The sequence below is a fragment of the Barbus barbus genome, assembly GCF_936440315.1.
Source record: "Barbus barbus genome assembly, chromosome: 40".
Classification (NCBI taxonomy): Eukaryota; Metazoa; Chordata; class Actinopteri; order Cypriniformes; family Cyprinidae; genus Barbus; species Barbus barbus.
Window position 1 is genome coordinate 9472646 of NC_136718.1, and position 27766 is coordinate 9500411.

At 37.4% G+C, this 27766-nt stretch overlaps 1 protein-coding gene across 1 annotated transcript; it reads right to left on the reverse strand.

Annotated features, from left to right (window-relative positions):
* Positions 1 to 4437: 4437 nt before the first annotated feature.
* LOC306860016 (CDK5 and ABL1 enzyme substrate 2-like) lies at positions 4438 to 27761 on the reverse strand. Its single transcript, XM_079401534.1, has 9 exons — positions 27235 to 27761; positions 19932 to 20024; positions 17295 to 17372; positions 14839 to 14947; positions 14515 to 14668; positions 10555 to 10649; positions 6948 to 7054; positions 6123 to 6327; positions 4438 to 5642 (listed from the first exon to the last, which is right to left on the reverse strand). The coding sequence occupies exons 1-9, from the start codon at positions 27735 to 27737 to the stop codon at positions 5502 to 5504; spliced, it is 1485 nt and encodes a 494-aa protein (XP_079257660.1). The 5' UTR covers positions 27738 to 27761; the 3' UTR covers positions 4438 to 5501.
* Positions 27762 to 27766: the final 5 nt, after the last annotated feature.

Below are 27766 nucleotides of genomic sequence, written 5' to 3' on the forward strand. Positions count from 1 at the left end.
ACAAGCTCATGAACTTTTCAGATTGCAGACTGAACGAGCACATTTCAAAAAGAGCCAATCCTACTTGGAAGTGCAAGTAAGTAGGCTATTCCTTCAATTTATTCAGTTATTTTTTGCTTGTTTTTGCTACAAAATATTTCTTTTATTTAGTAATATTAAATGAGAGGCTGTTGGGTGTTCTTCGTTTATGCTAAAGAGAAGAAAGAAATGGGTAAATGATAACAGAATTTTCATTTTTGGGTGAACTATCCCTTTACAGACATGTTAATATGGAAAACCAGCCTGATTTGCTTTTTTTGGTTCGTAATATTTGATTTAACAGCTTTATAATGTTATTTGCTATTATTTCATATTTTGCATTCATTTACTGCTATTTAAATGAAGGCATATTTAATAAGGTTGTTTAGCAGTGCTTATATCTGTAGTTCATGTTGAAGAAATGAATATGGTCTCACTATATTGCTGATTCTTATCAGCCAGACATGAGTTACAAATGTTTTTATAACATGTAAATCAAATTGTGTCTTTAAAGCAACTGTGTGTACGTATGTGTGTTTTTTTTTTTTTACCTTGAAACGCCAGTTTCAAAATCATTCACTGTACACTGGCTTCCAATAAGGTGAATGGCTTCGGTTTCTTTCCACATGCTGTTCAGGGAGTTTGTAAGTTTGGTGCGAAAAGTTTTAGCGAAAAGCCTTTACGGCATTATGGCAAGATTGCTTTGCGGCTGTATCACAACCGTGATACAGGATACATGTGTCCCAATTGATAGTTAGCAGTCATGTGACCGGCTCGAAGACTTGGAGGGCAAAACATCCATAGAACTGCTGCACAAGCGTGTCAATTTTTCATCTGTTTCCCAGCCGCAATTATTTTGATCACATCTCAAGAGAATAAAACAAAGGTATTTCTGAACAAAATGCAAGTTTTGGCCATTTGTAATCCATATTAACATCAGTGGATTTGAACTTGGAAAACAGTGTATTGATGTCTTTCCGCGGTTGAAACAAGATACCTTATGATGTTCATTCATGTTTATTTCGCGCTAAAGAGGAAGGGATAATCATTTAACGAGGCGGTATTGTGATCTGTTATGACACATTAAAGAGCCAAAAACGTTATTTATTATTTTAATTTCTTACAAAATTTGAAAGCTGACACTGTTTCATACTAGAAGTAACCTTCTCGGTGTTGTCTGTCGGCATGTTGTCAGTGTCATTTTTGCTCTACGATGTATTTTTCACTGCATGAGAACATGATGCGTTGCGTGAGAGCGTCATGGCTTGCCGGACATAGCAATAGTAACTAAGGGGGGGGGGGGGGGGGTCTTTGCAAAGGGTCAGTTGGGACTTGCTATTTACAACTGTGAATGCCACTCACTTATCTGTAGTCTCCAAAATACACAAAACTACATACAGTTGCTTTAACGGTGTTAACAATATTTATTTGCCAGTAGGAATCAATAGCTGTTTTAGACTGAGACTCACGTCCCTTTCTTTTCAACAGCTTAACTACAGATATGAACAGGATTCTGCCAGTCTACAACGCCACATGTGACAAGTGCCGCGATCCAAGTTCTTTCAAGGAAGTGCCGATTTTGCAAAGTATCGACATGTTATTCAGACAGAGCTGCCCGAGCACTTATAAGCATAGACTCTTCAAATTAACTGTAAAACCAGTCACAATCTCATTAGGCTGTACGTGTGCACAATTTGACTTTAGATAGGTTTAATAATATGACCTCCTCTGAACTGCAATCTGTTCGCACAATTCATTGCAAGCAAAATGCTCGAAATATTGTAACGAAGTAATGCAGAAGTTTCAGAACGATTTCTGAAATGTTTTTTAAAAGCCAAATCAATCTTTGTAGTGATTGGGGTTTATATATAATATACATGTTATACATAGCTGAAAAATGACAATGTTAGGATTGTTTTGCTGATTTATTCTTCTTATAGAAGTCAATAAAGCTTGTTCAAATAAACCAAACTGATTTTCTTTTTCTTGTGTGTGTGTGTGTGTGTGTGATAAATTAAAAACTGCAATTACAGTAGCTCCTTCAGATGACCCCAGAGCCACATTATAATTCTATATTTTATATCAGTTCTATTAATTTGTCTGATCAGACTCCTCAAACTTGACCCATAAGAGGGATTCCTTCTGTGTCCAGAGTAAAGCTGATCCTCTGTGTTCCGTATTAAACATTGTGGTAAGGATATCCCACAGAAAAGGAATTCCCACTAGGGAACGGTTGTTTCCAGGAGTCATTTCACGGTTCAGTATCTCAGACAAATAGCACTTATTGTTTTGCATAAGCAAATTTATGATGTTTATTTAGGATCAAACAGTACAGTATTACTCTGAAATAACTTGTTTCAAATTAAAACAGTTTATTCTAGAGTAGAACAGAAATGTCAACTCTTTGAATCCAGCCAGTGAACTCTTTTATGTTTTTTAATTATTATAATGAGTCATGTATTTGTTCATGTTATACTCTTCTTGTTTTGGACCATATCATTTGTGTTTGTAAATGTGGAAATCAAAAAAAGATGATCTTTCTGTACTAATAACATCCAGAAATAAATAACTTGCAGTTTTCAGTGATTTTAAAAATATATATTTGTGAAAGTGCATGATAATTCAACAATGACAATTAACACAAATATAAAAATCATACATAATGTCACCTGCAAATAAAAAATAAACTGGTACAAAACACACAGAGACAGAGAGACAGAATTATAGCAAGGGAGCATATGACAGCTTGTACTCAAAGGACAATTAGAAATTAGTTATACTTGTATATCTTTAGGAAAGATGCTAATATGTTTGCAGTAGCTCTACAATACAGCCGTATCCCTTATCTGCTGCTGGCGTCCTTCCCAGCCTTCCTATAATAATTCATAAATGGAAAATTAGATAAATATTCTGAACTCCACGGAAGAGGAAATTTCTTTCATGATATCCGCTTCCTATTCTCTTGAGGATTTGCTCCCCTTCACCCCTGACCTTTGAAATAGACCAGGTGTTAATGTAGGTGAAAACACAACTAAAACATCTAATAACTAATAATGCTAGACGACTCTTTGACTGGCTTCAGCTGAAACGGTCCACCGAGCTGACATATTATCCTGGATAATATGGTGTGGAAAAATAAAACCGTAATGGTCACAACTGAGTGAAATCGAGTCTGATAGAACATGACCTGTCCAGTGACTGACAGGTTTGGCTCAACCATGCTCAGATTTAAAAAACAAGCAAAAAAAAAAAAAAAAAAAAAAGATAATACCCTTTCAAAGCACGTGATTTGCCTTTGGAGTGCAGTACTGGAGGCTATACACATACACATACATACATATATATATATATATATAAAAAAAAAAAAAAAAAACCACAGTGTAAATAAACTTAATAAAACTGCTTTACTTCCATTTTTGCCCTTTAACAAATTATTCATTACAAAACATCCTAGGCACTTTAACTCGTGTGTAAAATTTATTTTATATCCATTATCCACCTATTTCAGTTTGTTCAGGGGCTCTCGATCACAAAAAAGTAGCGCACACAAACAAACTAACAAAGGCCTGGAAAAATGTTCCATTTTATGTGTGATCTACAAATATCTCCTGAGAACATGAGTGGGATGCTGCTTTTTAGGCCTTCCTAACAGCTTTCCTATTAACATGTGATTTCAAATCTCTTCCACTAGAGGACGGCTCTAGCATACTCGCTGCTTAAATGGTGCTTTCATAGCACAATATCTGATTAAACGCAGTATATTACTGGAAAACAATGTCTTATTTCAGGACTACTATCATAAAAATATAAGACAGACATTTGTGAACAACATTACCAGCACATCATGTAAGTAAACAGAAGGATGTAAAATACATCAGTCTATAAAAGGACAAAGCAGCCATCCCCAAACTTTCTACTGACAAACACAATGGTTTCACACAGCGTTAACAGAGCATCTGCACTGAATCATAAAACAGGCAGACATGGATGAATTGAACTGAAAATGGGATGTTTTGCGAGTAAATGGGACAAAAGCATCTAAAATATGGCATAGATTGTGGGTGCTGGAAGAAGGGAAAATCTTTTGGATAAATCATGATACAGTATGCTGCATGGTCATGCTACTAGTTGAGAAATTGAGACAGAACACAATTTTATGGCAATTAATGAATAAACAGTGAAATTAACATATACGTGCTCACCAAGGCTGCATGTAATTGATTAAAAATATAGTAAAAACAGTAATAGTGTTTTCTGTTGTAATGTTTTAAAATGTTATTTATTTCTGTGATGCAAAGATGAATTTTCAGCAGTCATTACCCCAGTCTTCAGTGTCACATGATCCTTCAGAAATCATTCTAATATGCTCAACAAACATTTCTCCTCATCATCACTGTTAAATTATTATTATTTTTTTTTGTGGAAACCGTTGTAAGTTTTAATCAGGTTTCTGTTATGAGAGAACGATCAAAAGAGCAGCATTTATTTAAAATAATGAAGACATTAATATTCTTACAAATTTTTGTAACTTTTAATCAATTTAATGCAACCTTGTTGAATAACAGTAGAAATTCCTTTGAAAAAAAAATAAAAAAATACTTTTGCATGGAAGCGTGTACATCCATTAATACCATGATGTCTTATATGAATAATTCACCTAAAAATAAAAAACCTTTTATGCATTTACATTATGAATTTCTTCTCAATGTTTTTTTTTTTTAATTCTATAAAAATAAGAACACCACGGCAGCACTGAAAATGTGCTTTTTTTGAAATCAGCTCTAATATAGAGCACTCTTCACAGTAAAAATCAAGCCTCATCAACGACAATGAACATATTAGGTCTGAATACTAAGGTAGATTTAGTCAGTCACTCAATAACACTTTCTGAGTACACTACTAAAGTAAGTGCGCATATATATATATATATATATATATATACACATATATATATTTCATAATCTGTGCTAATGACTACATTATTATTGCATAATGTTTGCATATATAGTTTTTTTTTTTTTTTAAAGTGCTTTAGTGTTACAGTGAATTGTAGGTTGTTCTATACAAAAGGAGAGGTCTAAATTAAATAAGTTATTTTTGGTAAATAGATATGGAATTTTAAAAACATGCATGCACCACTTGTTCATTTTACACAAGTGAAGTAGCAGGAGTTAAACTCTTCCCTTGTCATTTGAGTGTTAAAACCTTCTGTTTTTAATAAAAGAAGGACCGTGCTATTTTCCTCAGCAGTATTCCCATGGTGGTCACAAAAACAGACAGCCATGAAAAGAAAAGCCGCTGGCCAGATTGCTATATAAAGCATCATTTGGAACGTCAGTTCTTCTTTAGAGCTTCGTGTTGATGTGTATTCGCTCTGATACCTCAAACTGCAATGGAGGGAACGCAGAGTCTCACACTTTCCACTGCTTTACGCATCTCATCTGCATATTCACGACGGCCCTGAGCCCTCTGCTCTACCCACGTCAGGTCTGCTGCACCAGTCTGCGGTAGTGGGGCATGACTTTACTCTCCGGTAGGTAAAGTGCCATTTCCAGAGCCACCAAGATAGTGAACTCGAAAGCAATCAGCTCTCGACGGCTAATCCGGAACCTCTCCTCCAGTTTCTATGGGCAGAAAAAAAAAAAAACAGATAGATATACATTAGATATAGATAGAAAGATAATTTACTTAATTGATCAAATGTGACCATAAAGAAATGTATAATGTTACGAATAAATGTTGTCCTTTTGAATCTTCAATAGTTAAAAAAAAAAAAAAAAAAAAAAAAAAAAAAACAGTTTCCACAAAAATATTAAGCATCACAACTGCTTTCAACATTGATAATCAGAAATGTTTCTAGAGCAGCAAAACAGCATATTAGAATGATTTCTGAAGGATCATGTGACACTGTAGACTGGAGTAATACATTCAAATACAAAACAGTTATTTTAAATTGAAAAATATTTCACAATGTTATAGTTTACTGTATTTTTCATTAAAGAAATGCAGCCTTGGTGCGCATAAGAGACTAATCTTTCCAACTCCAAACTTTTGAACTGTAGTGTATGTGTGTTGACTGGAAAGTGTGTCGGAGCATCACCCACGTCAATCAGTTGCTTGACCTCTTGTTTCTTCAGGTCGCTGCTGATCTTGGCGGCGAGTAGAAGGCACACGGCCGCCACCAGCTTCCTGTTCTGCTTGTTGAGACGCCCCTTTAGGACCAGCTTCTCAAAGTACACAAATGCCATAGCTATGGTGACCGGTTGCAAGGAAGACTCCTCTCCTACTGAACAGATTTCTCTCTTCAAACTGATGAAGAGAGGGAATGACAGATGTTGGGAGACAAAGAAAACAGATGACAAAAGAATACATTTATCCACAAATGTAACTTAAAGCACATTTAGTTCACCCAAAAATGAAAATTACTCCCCCCTCATGTTGTCCCAAACTGGCAAGACCTTCATTCATCTTAGGAACACAAATTAGGAAATCGATGAATGAAGTTGTAGGTTCGAAAATTAGAGGTGAACCACTGATGTCATATGGACTATTTTAATGATGTCCTTACTACCTTTCTGGGCCTTGAACATGGAAGTAACCTTGCTCTCTATGTAGGGTCAGAAAGCTCTCAGATTTAATAAAAAATATCTTAATTTATGTTCGGAAGATGAATGAAAATTTTACAGTTGGGAAAGACATGAGGGTGAGCAATTAAATGACAGAATTTTAATTTTTAGGTGAACTATCCCTTTAAAATTTAACTTTTTTACTTTATTCAGTTCGTTTTCATTAGGGTTTAAGCCCTCTTTTGAAAAATGGTTTAATCTGGTTACTGCATACATAAACATAATACCATATTCTGATTAACATAAGAATATTCCTGTGTATGTAAATAGTCACTGAAGTAAACATTTAAAATGTGTGTGTACCTTCTGATTTTGCTCAGTGTGAGTTTGATGTGGGGGAATTTTTCCTTAAAGGTCTCATTCATGTCCTTCTTCAGATCTGATGGTTTGACGTACTCTATTACTGTTGTCTGTAAGAGAGAGAGAAAGAGAATGACAGTAAATAATGAGAATTTACATAAGATATTCAGCAATAAAAACTTTTTACGGTGTACATGTGTATACGTGGTATTATCCAGTGGTCAGTAATGATGTCAGCTGGATAAGTTATGTTTATCCGTGTCTGTAGGTCAGACCACCCTGCTTTCAGCACAGAGGTTTAATCACACAGATAGCCATTCATCCCTACATGTGTCTGATGGGTAAATTAATGTCTAAAAACGAGAAACAAGAGCAAACTGTACAGTGGGCTGCACTTTACCGAGGGTGGTTTCTGGAAGTATTCCTGGGCCCATTTAGTAATGTTAATGACAGAATCACGCCGATGAGTCGCCCAAGGACCCGAAGACCACGGGCGTCCAACAAATGTCTTTGGCCTTGTCCCTCATGCACAGAGATTTCTCCAGTTTCTCTTATTTGCAGTATTTGCAAAGCCTTTGCAATTTGACGTTGAGGAACGTCGTTTTTAAAGTATTCCACAATCTTTTTACGCACTCTTTCACAGATTGGAAAGCCTCTCCCCAGCTTTAATTCTGAGAGACTCTACCTCTCTCAGACATTCCTTTTATAGCTAATAATGTTACAGACCTGATGTCAATTAACTTAATTAGTTGCTAGATGTTTTCCCAGCTGAATTTTCTCAAAATTTCTTGCTTTTTCAGCCCTTTGTTGCCCCCATGCAAACTTTTTTGAGACCTGTAACAGGCATCAAATTTGAAATGAGCTCATTTAGTGGATAAAAGTGTAAAATTTCTCAGTTTAAATATTTGTTATGTTCTCTATATTCTATTGTGAATAAAATGTGATTTAAAAGTCTTTTAGTTTTCATTTTATTCAAATGTAAAAAAACGTCCCAAAATTTCGGGAATTCAGGTTGTACACACTCAGCAGGGGATCAAATAATCAGCAGGGGATAAATTTTTTTTTCCGCAGACAGACGACAGACAGACACAAATAGACAGACACAAATAGACAGACAGATAGATAGTGCGGAAAAAAAAAATTATTTGATCCTCTGCTGATTTTGTACGTTTGCCCACTGTCAAAGAAATGACCAGTCTATAATTTTAATGGTAGGTTTATTTGAACAGTGAGAGACAGAATAAGAACAACAACAACAAAAAATCCAGAAAAACATTTAAAAAAAGTTATAAATTGATGAGTCAAATAAGTATTTGACCCCTTCGCAAAACATAATTTACGTGGTGGCAAAACCCTTGTTGGCAATCACAGAGGTCAGACATATCTTGTAGTTGGCCACTAGGTTTGCACACATCTCAAGAGGGATTTTGTCCCACTCCTCTTTGCAGATCCTCTCCAAGTCATTAAGGTTTCGAGGCTGACGTTTGGCAACTCGAACCTTCAACTCCATCCACAGATTTTCTATGGGATTAAGGTCTGGAGACTGGCTAGGCCACTCCAGGACCTTAATGTGCTTCTTCTTGAGCCACTCCTTTGTTGCCTTGGATGTGTGTATTGGGTCATTGTCATGCTGGAATCCCACCCACGACCCATTTTCAATGCCCTGGCCCTGATGGTCAGAGATGGAAACTCGAGTCTGCGACTTGGACTCGAGTCACACTTAAGTCGCATAAATAAAGACTTGGGACTTGACTTGGACTTGTGAACAGCTGACTCGAGACTTGACTTGGACTCGTGAGACTCGTAAAAAATGCAAGTCATTTGGTATAGGAGTTTACATGAATGTATCTCTGAGGGAAACGGTCTTAAAAAAAAAAAAAAAAAAAAAAAAAAAAAAAAAAAGTTTAGATGGCATTTTCTTTTCATCTTGGCTCCGTATAATGCATATTAAAGTAGTGTTCATAACCACAGTGCTGCTTTGTTTACAGCGACAACCAAGGAAACGATGTTTAATTGATGTTCAAGCGCCACCTGCTGGCAGAGAATCTGCATTAATTCAGCCTGTCTGCTGTTTTGTTTCATACAGATGTTTTATGTAGAATAGTTTCACTAAACTGAAGTCAGACCATTTTGTTTTTGCTTCAAATTTCCAAATTATACAATCCAATTTAGATTAAAAACTACTCATGCTGGATGTATGCAGCCTCTTTGCTTGGATTGTGTTGCGTTTAAAATACAGTGGTTGCCTCTAATTTTAAATTGAAAATGAGCACAGACAAAGCCTTAGCTTTGTTTATATGAGATATATTTCATTTGTTTAATTCATTTGATTAATTGGGGTTTGTTTTAAAATGTAGTTTTGTTGTTTGACATTTCAATTTTGAAATGTGCAGCATTTTATCTGACAATTAATAAATGGATACCTTTTCATTTCTAATTGGTCTTAAATTTTGTTAGTTTTTTGTTGTTGTTGAGAAAATCATATTGTGAAATCAGTATTTCAAAACTGATTTAGCCTCAATAACTGGCTGAAAAAAACTGTTGCTAATAAATAGAACAAAGACTTGAGACGTGACTTGGACCTCAGAAACTTGTGAACATGTCTGCTGATGGTACATAGCCCTGTCCATCATCCCTTTGATGCGGTGCAGTTGTCCTGTCCCCTTAGCAGAAAAACACCCCCAAAGCATAATGTTTCCACCTCCATGTTTGACGGTGAGGATGGTGTTCTTGTGGTCAAAGGCAGAATTCCTCCTCTTCCAAACATGGCTAGTTGAGTTAATGCCAAAGAGCTGGATTTTGGTCTTATCTGACCACAACACTTTCACCCAGTTCTCCTCTGAATCATTGGTAAACTTCAGACGGGCCTGTACATCTGCATTCTTGAGCAGGGGGACCTAGCGGGCACTGCAGGCTTTCAGTCCTTCACGACGTAGTGAGTTACCAATTGTTTACTTGGTGTCTATGGTCCCAGCTGCCTTGAGATCACGGACAAGATCCTCCCGTGTAGTTCTGGGCTGATTCCTCACCGATCTCATGATCATTGAAACTCCACGAGGTGAGATCTTGCATGGAGCTCCAGTCCGATGGAGATTGGCAGTTATTTTGCGTTTCTTCCATTTGTGAAAAATCGCACCAACTGTTGTCACCTTCTCACCAAGCTGCTTGGCGATGGTCTTGTAACCCATTCCAGCCACGTGTAGGTCTACAATCTTGTCCCTGACATCCTTGGACAGCTCTTTGGTCTTGGCCATGGTGGAGAGTTTGGAATCTGATTGATTGATTGCTTCTGTGGACAGGTGCCTGTCTGAGATCAGGAGCACTCCCTTTAAGAGAGTGCTCCTAATCTCAGCTCCTTACCTGTAGGAAAGACACCTGGGAGCCAGAAATCTTGCTGATTTATAGGGGATCAAATACTTATTTGACTCCTTAAAATGCAAATCAATTTATAACTTAACTTTAAATGTGTTTTTCTGGATTTTTTTGTTGTTATTCTGTCTCTCACTATTAAAATAAACCTACCATTAAAATTATAGACTGATCATTTCTTGTCAGTGGGCAAAAGTAAAAAGTCAGCAGGGGATCACTGTACATACACTGCATTTCTCACCATGTATGAGGCAAAGATGAGCACTCTTTTGTGTTTTCCACATGGCCACCGTGGGTCACTGAGCATATTAGGGTCATAGTCAATGTCTTCAAGGCCTGAAAAAACAACACACACACACACACACACACACACACACAAGGACATGCTATCAAATGAGCCAATCAAACCGATAACAGCATGTTTAAGGATTAATCTTTTAGGATTCCTTTTCACAGCTTTTATGATTTGTCTGTCATCAACTACTGTTGTTTTCTCAACAGTATCAGGTCGTTGTTGGTTGCTGGTGGTTTCCAAACTCTTGATTTCTCCATGCCCTTTGTTTTTGCTAGAGCTCTAATTGACTTATATACTGTATTTTTTATTATAGCGCACATGCCATCCAACATTCACATTAAACTTTGTGCTTTGTTACTTCTGATATGACTGATCCTGACAAATTTATTACAAATTTCAGATCTACAATCAGATCTAGATTCAGTGCAGAAAAGCTGAGCGGATGTGGCGGAAGACGAAACTCGAAATTCACTATAGCATCTATAAAGACAGCCTTCATGCTTTCAATGTGGAACTAGCCACAGCTAGACAGACTTTCTTTTCTAACCTTATAAACAGTAACTTAAACAACACTCGCACTCTTTTTGCGACTGTTGAGAGACTGACAAACCCCCCATGTCAGATTACCAGTGAAATGCTCTCCGACAGCAAATGCAATGAGTTTGCTTCCTTCTTTTCTGAGAAGATCAATAATATCAGAAAGGAGATTGGCACATCCTCAAGTTATGCAGAGGTCACACAGATTCGACCGCAATTTCAAAAAGAAGTGACTATGTGTGTTTTTAAAGAAATTGATCAAATTTTGGAAGAAATAGTACATCACCTTAAATCTTCAACCTGCTATCTTGACACTTCCCACATCCTTTTTCAAAAATGTGCTTAACTGTTTAGAAGCTGATCTCTTAGAAGTGGTGAACGCCTAACTTCTTTCTGGGACTTTTCCAAACTCCCTCAAAACTGCAGTTGTTAAGCCCTTTCTGAAAAAGCGCAATCTTGATAAGTAGTTTTTAAATCAGCTGAACAACTACTTAAAGTCAATTGGATATCTGGACAATTTTCAATCTGGTTTCCGAGCACGTCACAGCACAGAGACAGCACTCATTAAGATAATAAATGATATTCACGTCAATTCTGATTCTGGCAAAATATCAGTGCTGGTACTACTAGATCTTAGTGCTGCGTTTGACACTGTAGATCATAACATACTCTTAGAGAGACTGGAAAACTGGGTCGGGCTTTCTGGGATGGCACTCAAATGGTTCAGATCATACTTAGAAGGGAGAGGTTATTATGTGGAGAGCATAAGTCTAAGTGGACGGCCATGACATGTGGAGTCCCACAAGGCTCAATTCTTGCGCCGCTCTTGTTTAGCCTGTATATGCTCCCACTAAGTCAGATAATGAGGAACAACCAAATTGCCCATCACAGCTATGCTGATGATACCCAGATTTACCTAGCCTTATCTCCAAATGACTACAGCCCCATTGACACCCTCTGCCAATGCATTGATGAAATTAACAGTTGGATGTGCCAGAACTTCCTTCAGTTAAACAAGGAGAAAACTGAAGTCATTGCATTTGGAAACAAAGATGAAGTTCTCAAGGTGAATGCATACCTTCACTCTAGGGGTCAAACAACTAAAAATCAAGTCAGAAATCTTGGGGTGATTCTGGAGACAGACCTTAGTTTCAGTAGTCATGTCAAAGCAGTAACTAAATCTGCATACTATCATCTCAAAAACATTGCAAGAATTAGATGTTTTGTTTCCAGTCAAGACTTGGAGAAACTTGTTCATGCCTTTATCACCAGCAGGGTGGATTACTGTAATGGTCTCCTCACCGGCCTTCCCAAGAAGACCATTAGACAACTGCAGCTCATCCAGAACGCTGCTGCCAGGATTCTGACTAGAACCAGAAAATCTGAGCATATCACACCAGTCCTCAGGTCCTTACACTGGCTTCCAGTTAAATTTAGGATTGATTTTAAAGTACTTTTACTTGTTTATAAGTCACTCAATGGCCCAGGACCTAAATATATTGCTGATATGCTCACTGAATATAAACCGAACAGACCACTCAGATCATTAGGATCGAGTCAGTTAGAAATACCAAGGGTTCACACAAAACAAGGGGAGTCTGCTTTTAGCTATTATGCATTTTATGTATAATCATTTTCTTTAAATTCATTTTAAATCAATTTCTATATCATTTTAAAATTCCTTGTTTTTATCATTTTTATTTCCATGTTTTTATTGATTTTTAATGTCTATTTCACTTTCTTTTATGTAAAGCACTTTGAATTACCACTGTGTATGAAATGTGCTATATAAATAAACTTGCCTTGCCTACAAATATGATGTAAATGATTATGTTTCAACAATGAATTGGAGTGCAAGCATAATCATATAATTCAAAAATTGATATAAAAACTGTGTGCAACTTAAATTGCAATTGAAACAGCAACTGAATTTAATGTTTTGGACCCGTTAATTTTTGTACTTGGGACATTTGGACTAACAGGATTCTCTGTATAGTTTAAAGCTTCAGTTGAGAGGTTTTTTTTGCTTAAGAAAAAATTACATGTACTGTACCTGATATATATCCAAATTAATTGATATCAAATTGAATTAAATCAAAATTAGAATCGAATCAATAGCAAATGTGAATTGGAATCAAATTGAAGTCACAAAATCTGTGTCAATACCCAGATCTAGTGGACACAGTACACCACGACCAAAAAGAAACATTTACATATAAATTTAAAATTCAATTGCCAAAACTTGAAAACTTAAAATATTGGTTTTGGCATTTCGGACAAAAATGTACTTTTCAGTTCTTCAAAGAAGTCTCTTATTCTCACCAAGGCTGCATTTATTTGATCAAAATTACAGTAAAAACAGTAACATTGGGCGTTATTATTGCAATTTAACATAACTTTTACATTGTAATATATTTTCAAATGTACAACAATTATTTGAAACAGAAATCTTTGGTACCATTATATGTCTTTACTGTAACATTCGATCAATGTAAAGCATCCTTGCTCAGTAAAAACAAACTTTTGAAAGGTACTGTATATATATCTTCACTATTAAAAAGTAAAAAACCTATTTAATTGGTCATGTAATATCAAATAAGACCAAGAAAGTGTATGTATAGACTAGGTCTAGAGTTAGTCTACAGATATTCAGCTTATTTGAGGACAATATATGGCTATTGATAGTTTTCAGTCACGTGACCGGCTCGAAGACTTGGAGGGTAAAACATCCATAGAACTGCTGCACAAGCGTGTCAGTTTTTCATCTGTTTCCCAGCCGCAAATGTTTAGATCACCTCTTAAAAGAATAAAACAAAGGTATTTCTGAACAAAATGCAAGTTTTGGCCATTTGCAATCCAGATTAAGCACCCGCGGCAATATTTCAATCATAAACCGTGCGACAAAACGTAAAAACACTTAAAGTGCCTTAATACATTTAAAACAGTAATATTAAAATTCAGTAATAATTCACCACATTAATGGTGCATAGTTTACACAGGCAAGCAGATGAGGCCGGGAACATGAATGCAGTCTGCAGTCCGCTTAACGGTTCAGTGTTTTCCTTCTTATGGTTTTCTATGGGAAGCCATTTAATGCGAAACTTTGCACATTGCGTTTATATTCTGGCTTCATCCTCTTGCCTGTACAAAATATACATCATCAGTAAAGTGTCCACTGAATCTCACCTTTTAAAATAATTTTATTACATTATTACTTGATGCAATATGCATAAAAATAACTTTGGAGCAAAGCTTAATTTTGCCCTCCAGGTGGGCGTTCCTATAAGAGTGTGACGTCACGTGAAAACTATCAATAGGAGGTCCTCACAAGTCTATGTGTGCTAGTATTTGTGTATGTGTGAGACATACCCAGGTCCAGGCCGATGGCGCTGTTAAGGCGAGAGGGAGGATAACTGCAAGGGATGCTGTTTCTGGAATACGGCATGGGTAGAGCGAGATCCACTGTGGGCTTGTGGCGGTCCAGAGCGTTAGTTGGGTACAGGAACTGAGCGTACGACACCGTCTGCACAACAAATAAGATCATGACAAGCCGTCTGTCAGCCTGGTGCATCAAATGAAGACATATAAAGCTGTCATTCCTGAGCCGGTCTGGTGGTACGCTGAGCACAATGCCCTGTGACATTTCCTGACTGACTGATTGACAAGTGCAGTGATAGAATGACAAGCTCTTACCCTGCCGTAAATGCCCAGCTCCACCCCCTCAAGCCCAGGAAGCATCTCTAGGGTGGTGGATATTCCTCCAGATGAGTGCCTCCGTCGCTGAGCATCCAGACAAGGGTCACTGACACAAAGACAGATTGACAGATTCTTGTTTTCATTGGTTAAATCCAAAATTAAGAACAGGGATACCCAAACTTATCGGTCAGCCGAACAATAATATTTGTAAAAACTTAATTTCCTGTAAAGCTACTTTGCAACGATTTGTATCGTAAAAAGAGCTATACAAATAAACTTGAATTGAATATGATTAATTTGTGTTTCAAAGTTTAACCAAAGTCTTATGGATTTGAAACAACATGTAGGTTAGTAAATATATAGTAAAAATGTTATATTGCATTATAAATAATATAATTATTTATATAATGCAATATAAACAATTATATTGCATTATATAATTAATATAATGCAATATAAAAGTAGTTTTAATGCATACATTATGCCTTGTAATGCACCTTATAATGCATTGTACAATCCCATGAATAATAATATTTATAATTATAACTGAAACAAGCCGAAAAGACATGTTAGCTCATCATAAATTGCTTGGTTGAAAGAGCAGCAGACAAATCTTTACTGACTTGAAAACAAGTTCAAACACAGAGCCAATTCAGCGCTCAATTATCAACACACACGAGTCTAACTCACCTAATACAGACAGCTTCAAATTCAACCTGATGTTCCAATCTTTTGCTTTTCCTTCCAGGCAGAAGTAGCTGAGTGTGTTATGTACAGAGCTGCTCTTTAAGCACTGACTGAACACACACACACACATATACAGTATATATTCACTCCCTCTAGCATCCCTTATCTACTGTCTTAGTCCGCTTGCATAACATGGCTGTTTAATTTCTTCTCCCTTTCAAAAATGTGATCTAAAAGACAAAGTTTCCCATGGTCCAATTCCTTATTTCAACATTTTATGAAACCATAATGAAAGAGGGTGGGAAAGGACAGGAGGCTTTTGGCCGTGTCACGTCAGGCCCATTTCATGGATGTGGGAAAAATTCCTTCCTGTCCCACTTGCCCTGAATTTCACCCTAGATATGAATCCCATGAGGAGAGCAGAGGAACCAAACAGACCTTATATTCAGCTCAACATATCGCCTTGTGTGTATCTGTCTATTTGAGATTTAGGAAATGTCATGGAAATGACAGCTAGGAATGGGAATCTCAACTCTAATTCTGAATTCTCCAACCTTAAATGATCCATCAATTCTCCTACTGTGATAGTACAGTTTTGTTTAGTATTATTTGAACCCAGTTGCCCCTAGGTGAATAACTGCCAACTATAAATAAATCTACAAATATACTAAGAAAAGACTTGAGCCCGGTTTCACAGACAGGGTTTAGACTAAGCCAGGATTAGGCCATTGTTCAATTAGGACAGTGAAGTATTTTTTTATTAACTTGCCTTAGAAAAAAAACATTGGTGTGCATCTTGAGACAAAACAAAAGCACTGATATATTTTAAGATCAGTCAGTGCAAGTTTCTTTCAGTTAAAATAGCTTAGACTTACACTTTAGTCTGGGACTAGGCTTAAGCCTTGTCTGTGAAACCGGGGGTTAAAGAGTTAGTTCACCCAAAAATGAAAATTCTGTCATTAATTACTCACCCTCATGTTGTTTCAAACCCATAAGACCTTCGTTCATCTTCGGAACACAAATTAAGATATTTTTGATGAATTCCAAGAGCTTTCTCACCCTCCATAGACAGAAATGTAACTGAAACATTTTATTTTACCCAGTAACATTTTATTTTTCTTGTCAAGGCCAAGAAAATTATGAAAGACATCATCAAAATAGTCTATCTGCCATCAGTGGTTCAATCAGTGGTTCATCCGTGTGATGCGGCTGACACAGAACAGCGTACGCATTTTGTCTTTCATACTTTTCTGGGCCTTGACAGTGTCGTTTACTTGGCAGTCAATGGGACAGTCACAAGCCTCCCGGTTTTCATCCAAAATATCTTAAATTGTGCTCCAAAGACGAACAAAGCTTTTACGGGTTTGGAACGACACGGGGGTAAGTGATTAATGACACAGTTTTCATTTTAGGGTGGAGTAACCTTTTAAGACTTGCCATTACTATCCATCACACAAACAGTTCTCAGGACATTTTTCGAGTTGCTGAAAGTAATAATGAATGATTCAGTGAGTTAGTCAAGAACTATTACAACCGATTCAGTAAGTGTGCGAGTCAGACTGATTCTTTAGCCTGATTATACAGATTTAACACTCATTAGTTTGAGTCTTTTTGGCTGATTCATTAAACCCTTCCTGGTGATAAATCAACTTGTGAGAGACATAGCTTTATTAAGAGTGACTGAAGTGAATCTACTCAGTTTAGCACATCAGCAAATCTGACCTTTGATTTAAATGAGCAGATTTTCATGTTTGTTTCATGCATACCTGATGTAGAAGCTCTCTCCATAAGGCAGCACAGAGAAGGCGGCACACAAAGACCTTTTGGCGCAGATAAGCACGATCCTGCAGTGAACACAAACTAGTTAAGATTATACACTCTTTCTCCACACACCGGCCAACTCAACACTTCATAACATAAATGACACTAATCTCTGAACATTCAGATCAAGAACAAACAACACCTGTGACATCAGATGGTCAAATAGGACAGCACACACACAAAACACCTGCACTATCAGCCCCAGTGTACACTTCTCTCTCACTTCTTCACACAAACACACAGGAAGTGGGGGGTGTTTGTGTCAGCATTTTAAACCATATAAATGTGAAAGTGTGGTAAAGTGGCAGTTAACAAGAAACTGAGGGTCTGCCGCAGCAGCCTAAAGGATTTTTCTGACTCTTTCGTCGCCATAAGTCACATGACAGTGGAGAAATGGCTCCAGAAATATCAGTGAGCATGAGTCAGGGCAATTCATTGAATAATTTTTTAGAGATTGGATGGATTTTCATTTCTATATCAGGTATCAATTTAGGAATTAATAGATTTTAACAACCATAATTTTTCATTCACAAATGAAGTGTATCCATTAAGAAAACCACTACCCAACGGAGGATTCCGCTTTTCAATTTAATTCAAATCACATTTATTTGTATCATTGCAAATTAGCTTCAAAGAAAATTAAAGTTTCTACATTACAGTTAGGAGTAGTTTATCAGTGGTCACTATGTCAAGGTGATTTTCAGATTGTTCATTACATTTTAAACAGGTTTCATTGAAAAATGCTATATTAAACTATGTTGATCCAAAAATAGGATATGACCCCTTAAATTACAAATTTTTAATTTCAGTTATCTGACCGGATATTATGGTGAATTCTGCAACAGTGCCCCATTGTTCCCTATAGGGAACAGTACTAGCCTACAATTTTTTTTCTTTTTTTTTTTGTACAGAGTATCTGCATTTATTCCATAGAGGAGGCCACTGAACACCAGGCTTATCTGGATCGGTGATCATCCAGCGCAAAATATCTTATCGGTTTTATGTGCCCGCCCCCAATCCTGTCTGTGACCCAGTGAATGAGAGTAGGTACGTGCGTATTTGTGTGTGAAAACCCAAAGCCTGGGAACACAAGTGGAAAATATGGACCGCTGTCTATTTGGGGCAGTTTATAATGGGATTTTTGTAAACATAGCCGTCGTTCCTCAGATGGAATGAGGCCAGATCTCACAGAGAACAGCCACTTTCTTAAAAGAACAACAAAAATCCCATCCAGTCATTCCTTATGTAGAGTGTACTATGCCAAAACTTGTCATAATATCAGATTATAATGTTATGTAAAGTCAGATAAATTAAATTCAAATTTTTTAACTTAACGGTTCATATCCTATTTTGGAGTTCAATGTAGTTGGCATTCTTCAATAAAACATGAGCAAAGTTTATAAAACAATTTGCATCAAAATATGCTGCTGAAACCGTTAATATCAGATGAAAATTAAGCAAGGCCGAGTTTATTTGATAAAACAGTACATTAATATTGTGAAATATTACTACTTTTTATTACTATTTTTTCTGTTTGAATATACAGTTAGGTCCATATATATTTGGACACTGACACAATCCCATGATTATTCCAAGCTATTCCAAGCCTTCTCCATACTTTTTTATTCCCGTCATTCTGGTACAGGTTGATCTTAATTTCAATCGTCCAAAGAATGCTCTTCCAGAAGTGGTCTGGATTTTTTAGATGTTTTTTGGCAAAGTCTAATCTGGCCTTGTTTGCACCTTGTGGTGAACCCTCTGTATTTGCTCTGGTGAAGTCTTCTCTTGACTGTAGATTTGACACTCCTGGAGAGTGTTCTTCACTTGGCTGGATGTTGTGAAAGGGTTTTTCTTCACCATGGAAAGGATCCTCCAATCATCCACCACTGTTGTCCTCCATGAACATCCAGGACTTTTTATGTTGCTGAGCTCACCAGTGCATTATTTTTTCTCAAAATGCACCAAACTGTTGATTTGGCCACTCCTAATGTTCTTGCTATCTCTGATGGATTTGTTTTGTTTTCGAAGCCTAACAATTGTCTGTTTTACTAGTATGGAGAGCTCCTTTGATGGCATGATGTAGGTTCACAGCAACCGCTTCCGAATGCAAATGGAACATATTTATTTTGTTGATTACCTTACTGACCCCAAACATTTGAGTGCATAAACTGGAATAATAGTATCTACTTCTGCTGTTCTTTTTCATAGCACATTAAACTCATTTATTGCACAAAATAAAAGAAATTTAACATTTTAAAAATATGGCCCCTTTAACAAATTAGTTATGCTAATAGGAAATGTGTCTTCAGTATTTGTGTACAAACTGTCAGAGATATGATATCCTCACATGAATCATACAAGAGCACTGCATAAAGTAATTGTAACGGATCATTGCCAAACTGAGAAAAGAATGATGATGAGAGCCAGATTGTTTGTTTTGAAGCACAGAGAGGGGAAAGCACGACTAGCATGGGAAAAGACAGACCGACAAACACATTCACAAGTACACACACACACACCGTGGGCTGTTATCACTGGTATTAACAACCCCAAAACCCACATGGAGAAGTGAATAAACACACCTGCTTCCCCTGGTGTCGTACTGCCTCATGTTCTTAATAAAGTGGACTTTCTTCACAGAGCGTGGACGAGGAGAGCCAGATGGGTTCCGACTCCTGAGGACAAATACAGAACATGGGTAAAACATGAAATCCAAAATCCTTCAGTCTTTCATATTTGGTTCCACCTCACCATTCTTACATCAACCTTTGCCTGAAGATTAGACAACCTTTATAACACATGCTGCTGTGCAAAGCAGCCCAAATGCCCACAAGTATTAAACCCAAACTCAACAACTTCAACGGCAAGAATCAAAACCAAACACAGAACTCAGCACACACAGGTTTTATGCTGCTTGAAACTGTTCTAAACCAAATGCAATTCCTTTCATTTGTTCTATATAAAGACATCTATTATTACACACTATTCCGCTCCCGCTCAGTCAAGCACTGTTCCAGCGTTTAAATGCTGTTTAAATGTGACTGAAGTGTGTGAGTCAACTGACTGGCTGTTCCCCTCCTCAAGGGAATGTGTAATTATGGCTAATGAAACTGGCCACGACCTGCTCCGCATGGCACCGTCATTATGGCTCTTTGCTCATTGACCTGAAACTACCCTCACATTTTACAAAGATGGGAGAAATCAAGGTAGAACAATTTATTACGTTTTGATAAAAGAATGACAATTTCCTTTGGAATAATGTACATTGATGAATCACTCACATTAAAACATTGTTGAATCATTCAGTCTGGGAAAGAGAGGGGAACAGAAAGTACCATGCTGCCCACAATATATTGTACAAAATCATATTTGTGATGACATTTATCTTCCTATTGTTTTGTTTTTTAATTTTTTTTACACCACACCATACCAGACCATTCATAGGCAGAGACCGTATAAATGGTTAGGAGCATATGTTATTTTTTAATATTTAGTAATTTAATATTTTATTTTTCAGCAACTCAAACGTATCATGCATAGGAGTGTACAAGAGTGCCAAGAGCTCTGCAATTCTTTGGAAAATATGGATTATGGAGCTCAAGTTAAGGGCTCAAGTTTCGAAATACCAAATACCAAGTGCCTGAGCAGACAGCCGGTCAAATTTCATTTCATTTCTGCTGCATTTCATCTTGTCCCGGTTAAATAATAACGTGCACTGCAAACCAACAGTTTCATAATTGAATAGTTGTTAGGTTTTTAGAATGACACCAGACCAGCTAGTCAGTCTTAAAGGGACAGCAACACAACTGATACGTTCAAGGCCTAGAAAGGTAGTTAGGACAGCGTTAAAATAGTCCATGTGACATCAGTGGTTCAATCTTAATTTTATAAAGCTACGAGAATAATTTTGTGAGAATACTTGTTGAATAAAGTCATAGATTCGTAACATTAAGTTTGAACCACTGATGTCACATGGATTATTTTAACGATGTTCTTACTACCTTTCTGGGCTTTGAACGTGATAGTTCTGTTGCTGTCTATGGAGGGTCAGAAAGCTCCCACATTTCATCCAAAAATATCTTAATTTGTGTTCCGAAGATGAACGAAGGTCTTACGGGTTTGGAACGACATGAGGGCGAGTAATTAATGATAGAACTTTCATTTTTGGGTGAACTAGCCCTTTTAGGAAGCCCAAATATGACATGGTTCAGACATGAAATTAATTTCTCAGAAAATGTCTCAAAAAACCGTGCAGAAAAGTCTGTTGGGTTACGTGTCTTACCATAGTTGCATAACTTTTGGTCTATGTCTCATCTGTGTGTGTTCTAAACCCTTCTATCCCTACATGATCACAGATTTCTGCCACATGCTTTAGGCACAAAACCAGGCCACATCTACCTTCTGTTTGGTTTGAAAACTATTACACAACCCTAGCATGCCGAACAAACACAAACAGCTCCCCCTATTTACACCCTCCATCTGCTCTGCCATTTGAGTGGTGATGCACCCTCCCTCCGAATCTGAATAACTGTTATCATAACCCAGGGTGAGGAACCGCACCTGCGTGCAGGCGAGTGCGAAGAAGAGAGCAAAGAAAAGCTGAAGACTGTGACCGAAAACAAATGACTTAAAACCCCTTTCATTATCTCCAGAATGAAAAACGTGATGAACCCTGAAGCAGCTGCCAGCTTGTGTAAGCCTCATTCTCTCTCATCTGTCACTCACTAGATCCCAACATTTCATTTATTCGGTCTTTTCTTTTCGGTCTCTCTCTCTCTCTGTTTTCTAGTAAATCTCCAATCCATTTGCATCAGTCTCAAATGCAGAAAATGGGATGGAGAGGAAACCAAGACATGAGCTTGGTAAGGCAGGACACTGGAGGTCATCTCAAATCACAGACACAGAGTGGGCAGATTGCCCAGAGAAAGATGGATGTGTTTGGATGAATCATCCATTACAAAATTCATTATTGATTAGTTGAGTCTCTATGTATCACTATGTGCATCCATGATGACAACAACAACAACAACAAATATACATTTTTTTTTTTTTCACCCACCTTGCTACCTGCGGTCTACAAAACATAGTTAATAAATTTCTTGATCTAATATATCCTCACCATATTAGATTATTTTCTTATTTCTTTTTGGGGGTCACAATTTTGAAAGTAATTATTAACTACTCTGTCTCAATAAACCCCTAATTTGTTTTATTAATAGTTAGTAGGTAGTTGTTATTGTAGGATTAAGTGATCTAAAACATGGTCATGCAGAAGAAGGCATTAATATGTTCTTTATAAGTACAAGTACTAATAAACAGCTGATATGCTAGTAATATGCATGCTAATAAGAAACAGTGAGAATTGGTCCCTAAACTAATGTTACTCTTTTTGGTACTGACTGATTGATTATAAACCTCATTCATCTGAGCTTATTGCCAAAATTATCTACAAATAATGCTTTTTTCACTCAAAGAAGCTCCGATCAATGAGGCTTATAACCAATCAGTTCCAAAAAGAAATACAAAACCTGTGCTGACAAAGAAAATTTGTTAAAAGACTTATAACAAGGTAATATCAGCAATTTTTACAAACAATTTTCAAATGGTAGAGCATAAAGCATTTAAGGGATATTTTATGCAACGACTTTAAGTGTAAGGGGGATCTTAAGGGAAAATTACACTTAAGGTGCTTTTTGCAACCGGGTACAGGTCATTTTGACCAGCAACACTAAATTAGGAAAATGATTCTCAGCACAGCAGACAGACCACAACGAATTCTTCAAATCTTTTTTTTTTTTTTTTTTTCAGCCAAAGGTTTCCATGTACTATCACATCAAATAGTAAAACTGTGAAATAACATCAAAATCCATATGAGAGAGTGACTTTCATCAACCCATGTAATCTCTTACAGCAGGCTGGCAAAGATAAACAAACAGTTAAGAAAGAATGTACAATCCTAGAGGAATAACTCAAGTTAAGAGGCAGAGGGAACGTTAACATTCTCTCCCTCCATTTACTGTACCATTGCTCTTCTCTCTAAATAACCCATGTGTGTTATATCTCTCATACTTTTATGTCCAGCAGATCCCAGCGCCTCATTCCAGGGGATCAATAGCTGTTCCTGGCCAACTGGATGCAGTCAGACCACAATCACGTCACAAAGCTTTGAATAAATACCCTGGTGTAATCCTGCCTGGACTGGACATGCACAGAATTAAAGTGCTGAGAGAACATATGGCCCGATTCCATGCTTCCACTGTTCCAATAGCACACAGGGATGAAAGGCTGGGCTAGAGAACCAGTGCTGGTGCACAAAGTGCTGAAGCACAGGCTCAAGAGGAAGTGCCTTAGAGAAATGAGTGGGTGAAATGTCAGGCCTCAATCAGTGGGCTGGTGCGTTGGAGGTGACACATGGGTTACTACACAATTTAAGGGCAAGTTCTTTTCCTTGGAGTTTGGTAGCATTTATCTAAAACAGCTGTTGTTTTTGGATAATACATAAACATATGATTAATGTTCAAAAGTTTGCGTCAGTAGATTAAAAAAAAAAAGTTTCCAGAAAAATATTAATCAGCACAACTGTTTTCAACATTGATAATATTAAATATTTCTTGTGGAGCAAATCAGCCTAATATAAGGATTTCTGAAGGGTCATGTTACACTGAAGACTGGAGCAGTGATGCTAAAAGTTTTCACTGTGTTTTTGATCAAATAAATGCAGCCTTGGTAAGCATAAAAGACCTCTTTGAAGAACATTAAAAATCTTTTTGCAGTACATTTCAGCAAACAATTTAAATAATGCCAATTATATTTTAAAACTTTAGATTACATTACATAATAATTGGATATTGTGGAGAGTTTTGGCACAGTATGCTCAACATACTGTGTTTGGTGATGATCTTTTGGCTCAAGGTCTGCATTTAAAGTCACACCAGAGGTGTTCATCTGGGATCAGGACTTGGCTTTCTGCAGACCAGTCAAGTTCTTCCACACTGACTGAATCAGTCATGTCTTTTTGAACCGTGTCTTATACACAGAGGCACTGTCATGTTAGAATAGAAAAGGGTCCTGTCCAAACTGTTGCTATAAAATTAGAAGCACACAATTCCCTAGAATATCATTATATGCTTAAACATTAAGCTTTGTACTCATAGAAATTACTAAAGTAGTCAAACATGTTCATTAGAAGGGGGTGACCCAATACTTTTGGCAATATAGTGTATAACATGTATTTACAATAACATTCATATAACAGCAAGGAGAGTGTGAGGAGAGCCCTCCTGTTGACATGAAAAATGAATTATATATAAAATTTCACACTGTCATCAGATCTAGTAATACCTAGCATATCTAAAACAGCAAAGGTGGAGGAGAGCCAAATGACACTAATAGCATCCTTCACACTGAAGACTGTTTTTCTGGAGCACCTCAGCACCAGTGGCATAATCAGAATTTGAAGCTATTGACATAAGAGCATGAGCCAAGCCCAAGGTCAGTCTGCGAACAACGCCACTTCCCTATACACGGATACACCCGTTCAGTTATTAACTCACATGTAAGGACTTCCCCTAAACGAGAAGAATCAACAGTTTTCACTGTCAAGTGTAGATTACAGATTACCATACATAACTAATGATATTACACAGAGATGTTTTCTTCTTATCATGCTCCGAACAAGCGTGAAAGAAGTCAAGAGATGCACAATTAATTGTCACAGACTCAATTCTTCAACTAGTGGCAGAAGTAACTTAATAGTCCGCGCTACCTTTAGTGTGATGTTGAAGAAATTCTTCAAAATTACCATTCAAAAAAATTCACTTGACAACAGAAGAATACAAAATGAGATTATTCATCATAAAAAAAACAAAAACAATTCTGTCAACATGTACAAAACCCATAAAACCTTATTCCATAAACTTTCCATACGTATATACTATATAAACGTTCTCAAATGTTCTAGCTTGATGCATAATTTGTGATGTTTTTGTGAACTTTCTGAAGCTTCAAAGTTTTGTTGGAATGAACTTTCAATGGAAGGACAGACATTTCTCAGGTTTTGAACAGGGTAAGCAAATGATAACAGAATTTAAGGTATTTAAGGTTGGAGAATGTCTTCATAAAACTTCTTCGTTAGAAAAAGAGGCATGTGTAATAGCGCTCAATGTGAGTATTTAAATTACGAGACAGTAAGATTCACCATTTCTAAAGTTACCACAGAGAACCATGTTCAAATGCTAGCACTGAATATAACCCAAAGGTAAAAACTCAAAAAAAAAGGGAAAACATCCCTCATGCAAAAATCTTTCAACAATATTGATTACAAAACAGCTCTCTTTTGAGCAACTACAACAGTTTAAAGCCTCAAAGAATTTTGACAATGCACGGGGCTGAGAATTTGGCAAGCGTGGTCAACAAGCTCCTACGTGTTGTACTATTCAAACCATCTTTATGTCTTTAATTTGAATGTCACATCTCTCAGTATGCATGCTAAGAACGATTATTCAAGTTCTCTATGCTCCACAAAGACAACTTACTCTGAGAGGTTGTTTTTAAGCAAGGAAATGTCCATTTAAATGCACGTTGGATGCATTTACTGGAACGATTTCAAGAAGCTGCAACATTTGAATCAATCAAGTTCACATAGCCCTGATTTATTCTCCAGTGCAGAGACGGTTCATTCCCTCAGGCCTGCAGAGACCCTTTGAAGGGTTGAGAATATGGCAGAATGTCTTAAGCTTTAATCTCTGCAGGTACTGTGTGCACAAAGCAGCGTGCAGCACTGGAAGAGCACCATCACCACCACCACCCTTATGCAGCACGGACTGACCTCAAAGCTCCAACTGATAAAGCAAAGCAAATGTCTGCCGTGGCTGTCAGTCTGGTTTGAATCTACATGTCACAACCGCACCCTTTTAAAGTAAAAGTGGGAAGAGGGTTTGGGGGAGGTACAGTCAAAAGAATAAAGACCTCCTATTGCTCAATGGACTGTTGATATTAAGAGCTAAAAATAAATGTCATTCTCTCAACGCGTGTATGACAAGCTTTTCACTTCCTCATGTGGAGAGATAAACCAACCAAAGCTGAAAACTTCACACACAAATGGTCATTTTTAGGCAAGGCTTATTTGGCTGTGAAGTCATCTGGATTCCAGAAAGGGGTTTGTTCAGTCTGTGGTCAATGAGAGTACTAGTGAGAATAGTGCATACTTTTGCATCTCTGGAACAACATTTAAAAGTCAAGCAGATAAGATCTATGGTGGCGGCTTGTCATTTCACCCTCATTTTCTATCCGTAGATCAGTGCAACTTGAATTCATTAACATATTTAAAAACAACAACAACAAAAAAATAATAATTGCCAAAGTGATATTTGGAAAGAATTTAGGAAGCAAACCGGAAAAAGGGGTTTCAAAACTAGAGATCACGTAACCCCAGAGGATTCATTCACTGTAAATAGGGGTGTATATTTAAAGCATAAACAAATTAGACTCTGACTGGACAGATATACTGATTATGTTTCAGTATGAAATGTCTGAAATCTGATATGCATTTTTTCCCTACATTTTGACAATATTAGTTACTTTCTGGACCACAAAACTGACAAAATATTCACTTTGAAAAGGGTTAATATATTAATATTAACAATTAAACAATTTAAGCATCAATAGCTTTAAGATCAAAGTCAAATAATAGCATTAAAAACATAACGTTAACTTATCACCTTGACAGTGTAGGCACCTATGTAGGCAGCTCACTAGATTTTGAGACACGGCCAAGTGGACTGTCTTTTTCAGAAGTTTATGTAAACTATCAGAATGCATTAAACTGTCCTATCTCGCACTGCCTCTAAAGTGAAAGCCCCGTTCAGAAACCTGTGCAGAACCCACCGCGGTCGAGACTCCAGCGAAGAGCCGCAGCTCTGCACTGACAGCAGCGTCGGAGACTTCCGCGCTCCGAGAGGAGTGGGCTGCAGACTGCATGGGGACAGGAGATTGCCCTGCGAGGCGAACGAGCACCTCTCCCTCTCCAGGAACATCTCGGTGCTCCCGGCGTTACTGAACCCAGAATCCGACGGCAGAACCAGGATGGGCGGGACGTTGAGCAGCCCGAGTCTGGGGACAGAGAGGCTGGAGAAGGTCCCATCAATACTCGCCGCAGCGGACAGTTCGCTCACAGTCGCGCCGATGTCAGAGCACTGAAACTCGGCATCACTTTGGCCCGCTACGCTCACATTGTTCCGCACAGGCCGACCGTCCAAGGATATATTAGTGAGAAACAAAAGCGCAGCTTGTCTCCTCTGTGAATCTTTACTCTTCCGCAGATGCTCTCTGTGCAGTTTGCCAGTGCATGGGTTCAGAGTGCTCTGCGTACTGCACGCAGCAGCCGCCATTCTCAAGTAAACCGTATGCGCTGCTGCTC

What these genes read in the sequence shown, in the direction of transcription:
- LOC306860016 (XM_079401534.1), bottom strand. Translation starts at nt 27,737, where the DNA reads ATGGCGGCTGCTGCGTGCAGTACGCAGAGCACTCTGAACCCATGCACT. An exon ending in TACGACACCAGGGGAAGCAG is followed by an intron (nt 17,373 to 19,931) that starts GTGTGTTTATTC and finishes TGTTCACTGCAG; the next exon opens with GATCGTGCTTATCTGCGCCA. An exon ending in AGGTCAAGCAACTGATTGAC is followed by an intron (nt 5,643 to 6,122) that starts GTGGGTGATGCT and finishes TTCTGCCCATAG; the next exon opens with AAACTGGAGGAGAGGTTCCG.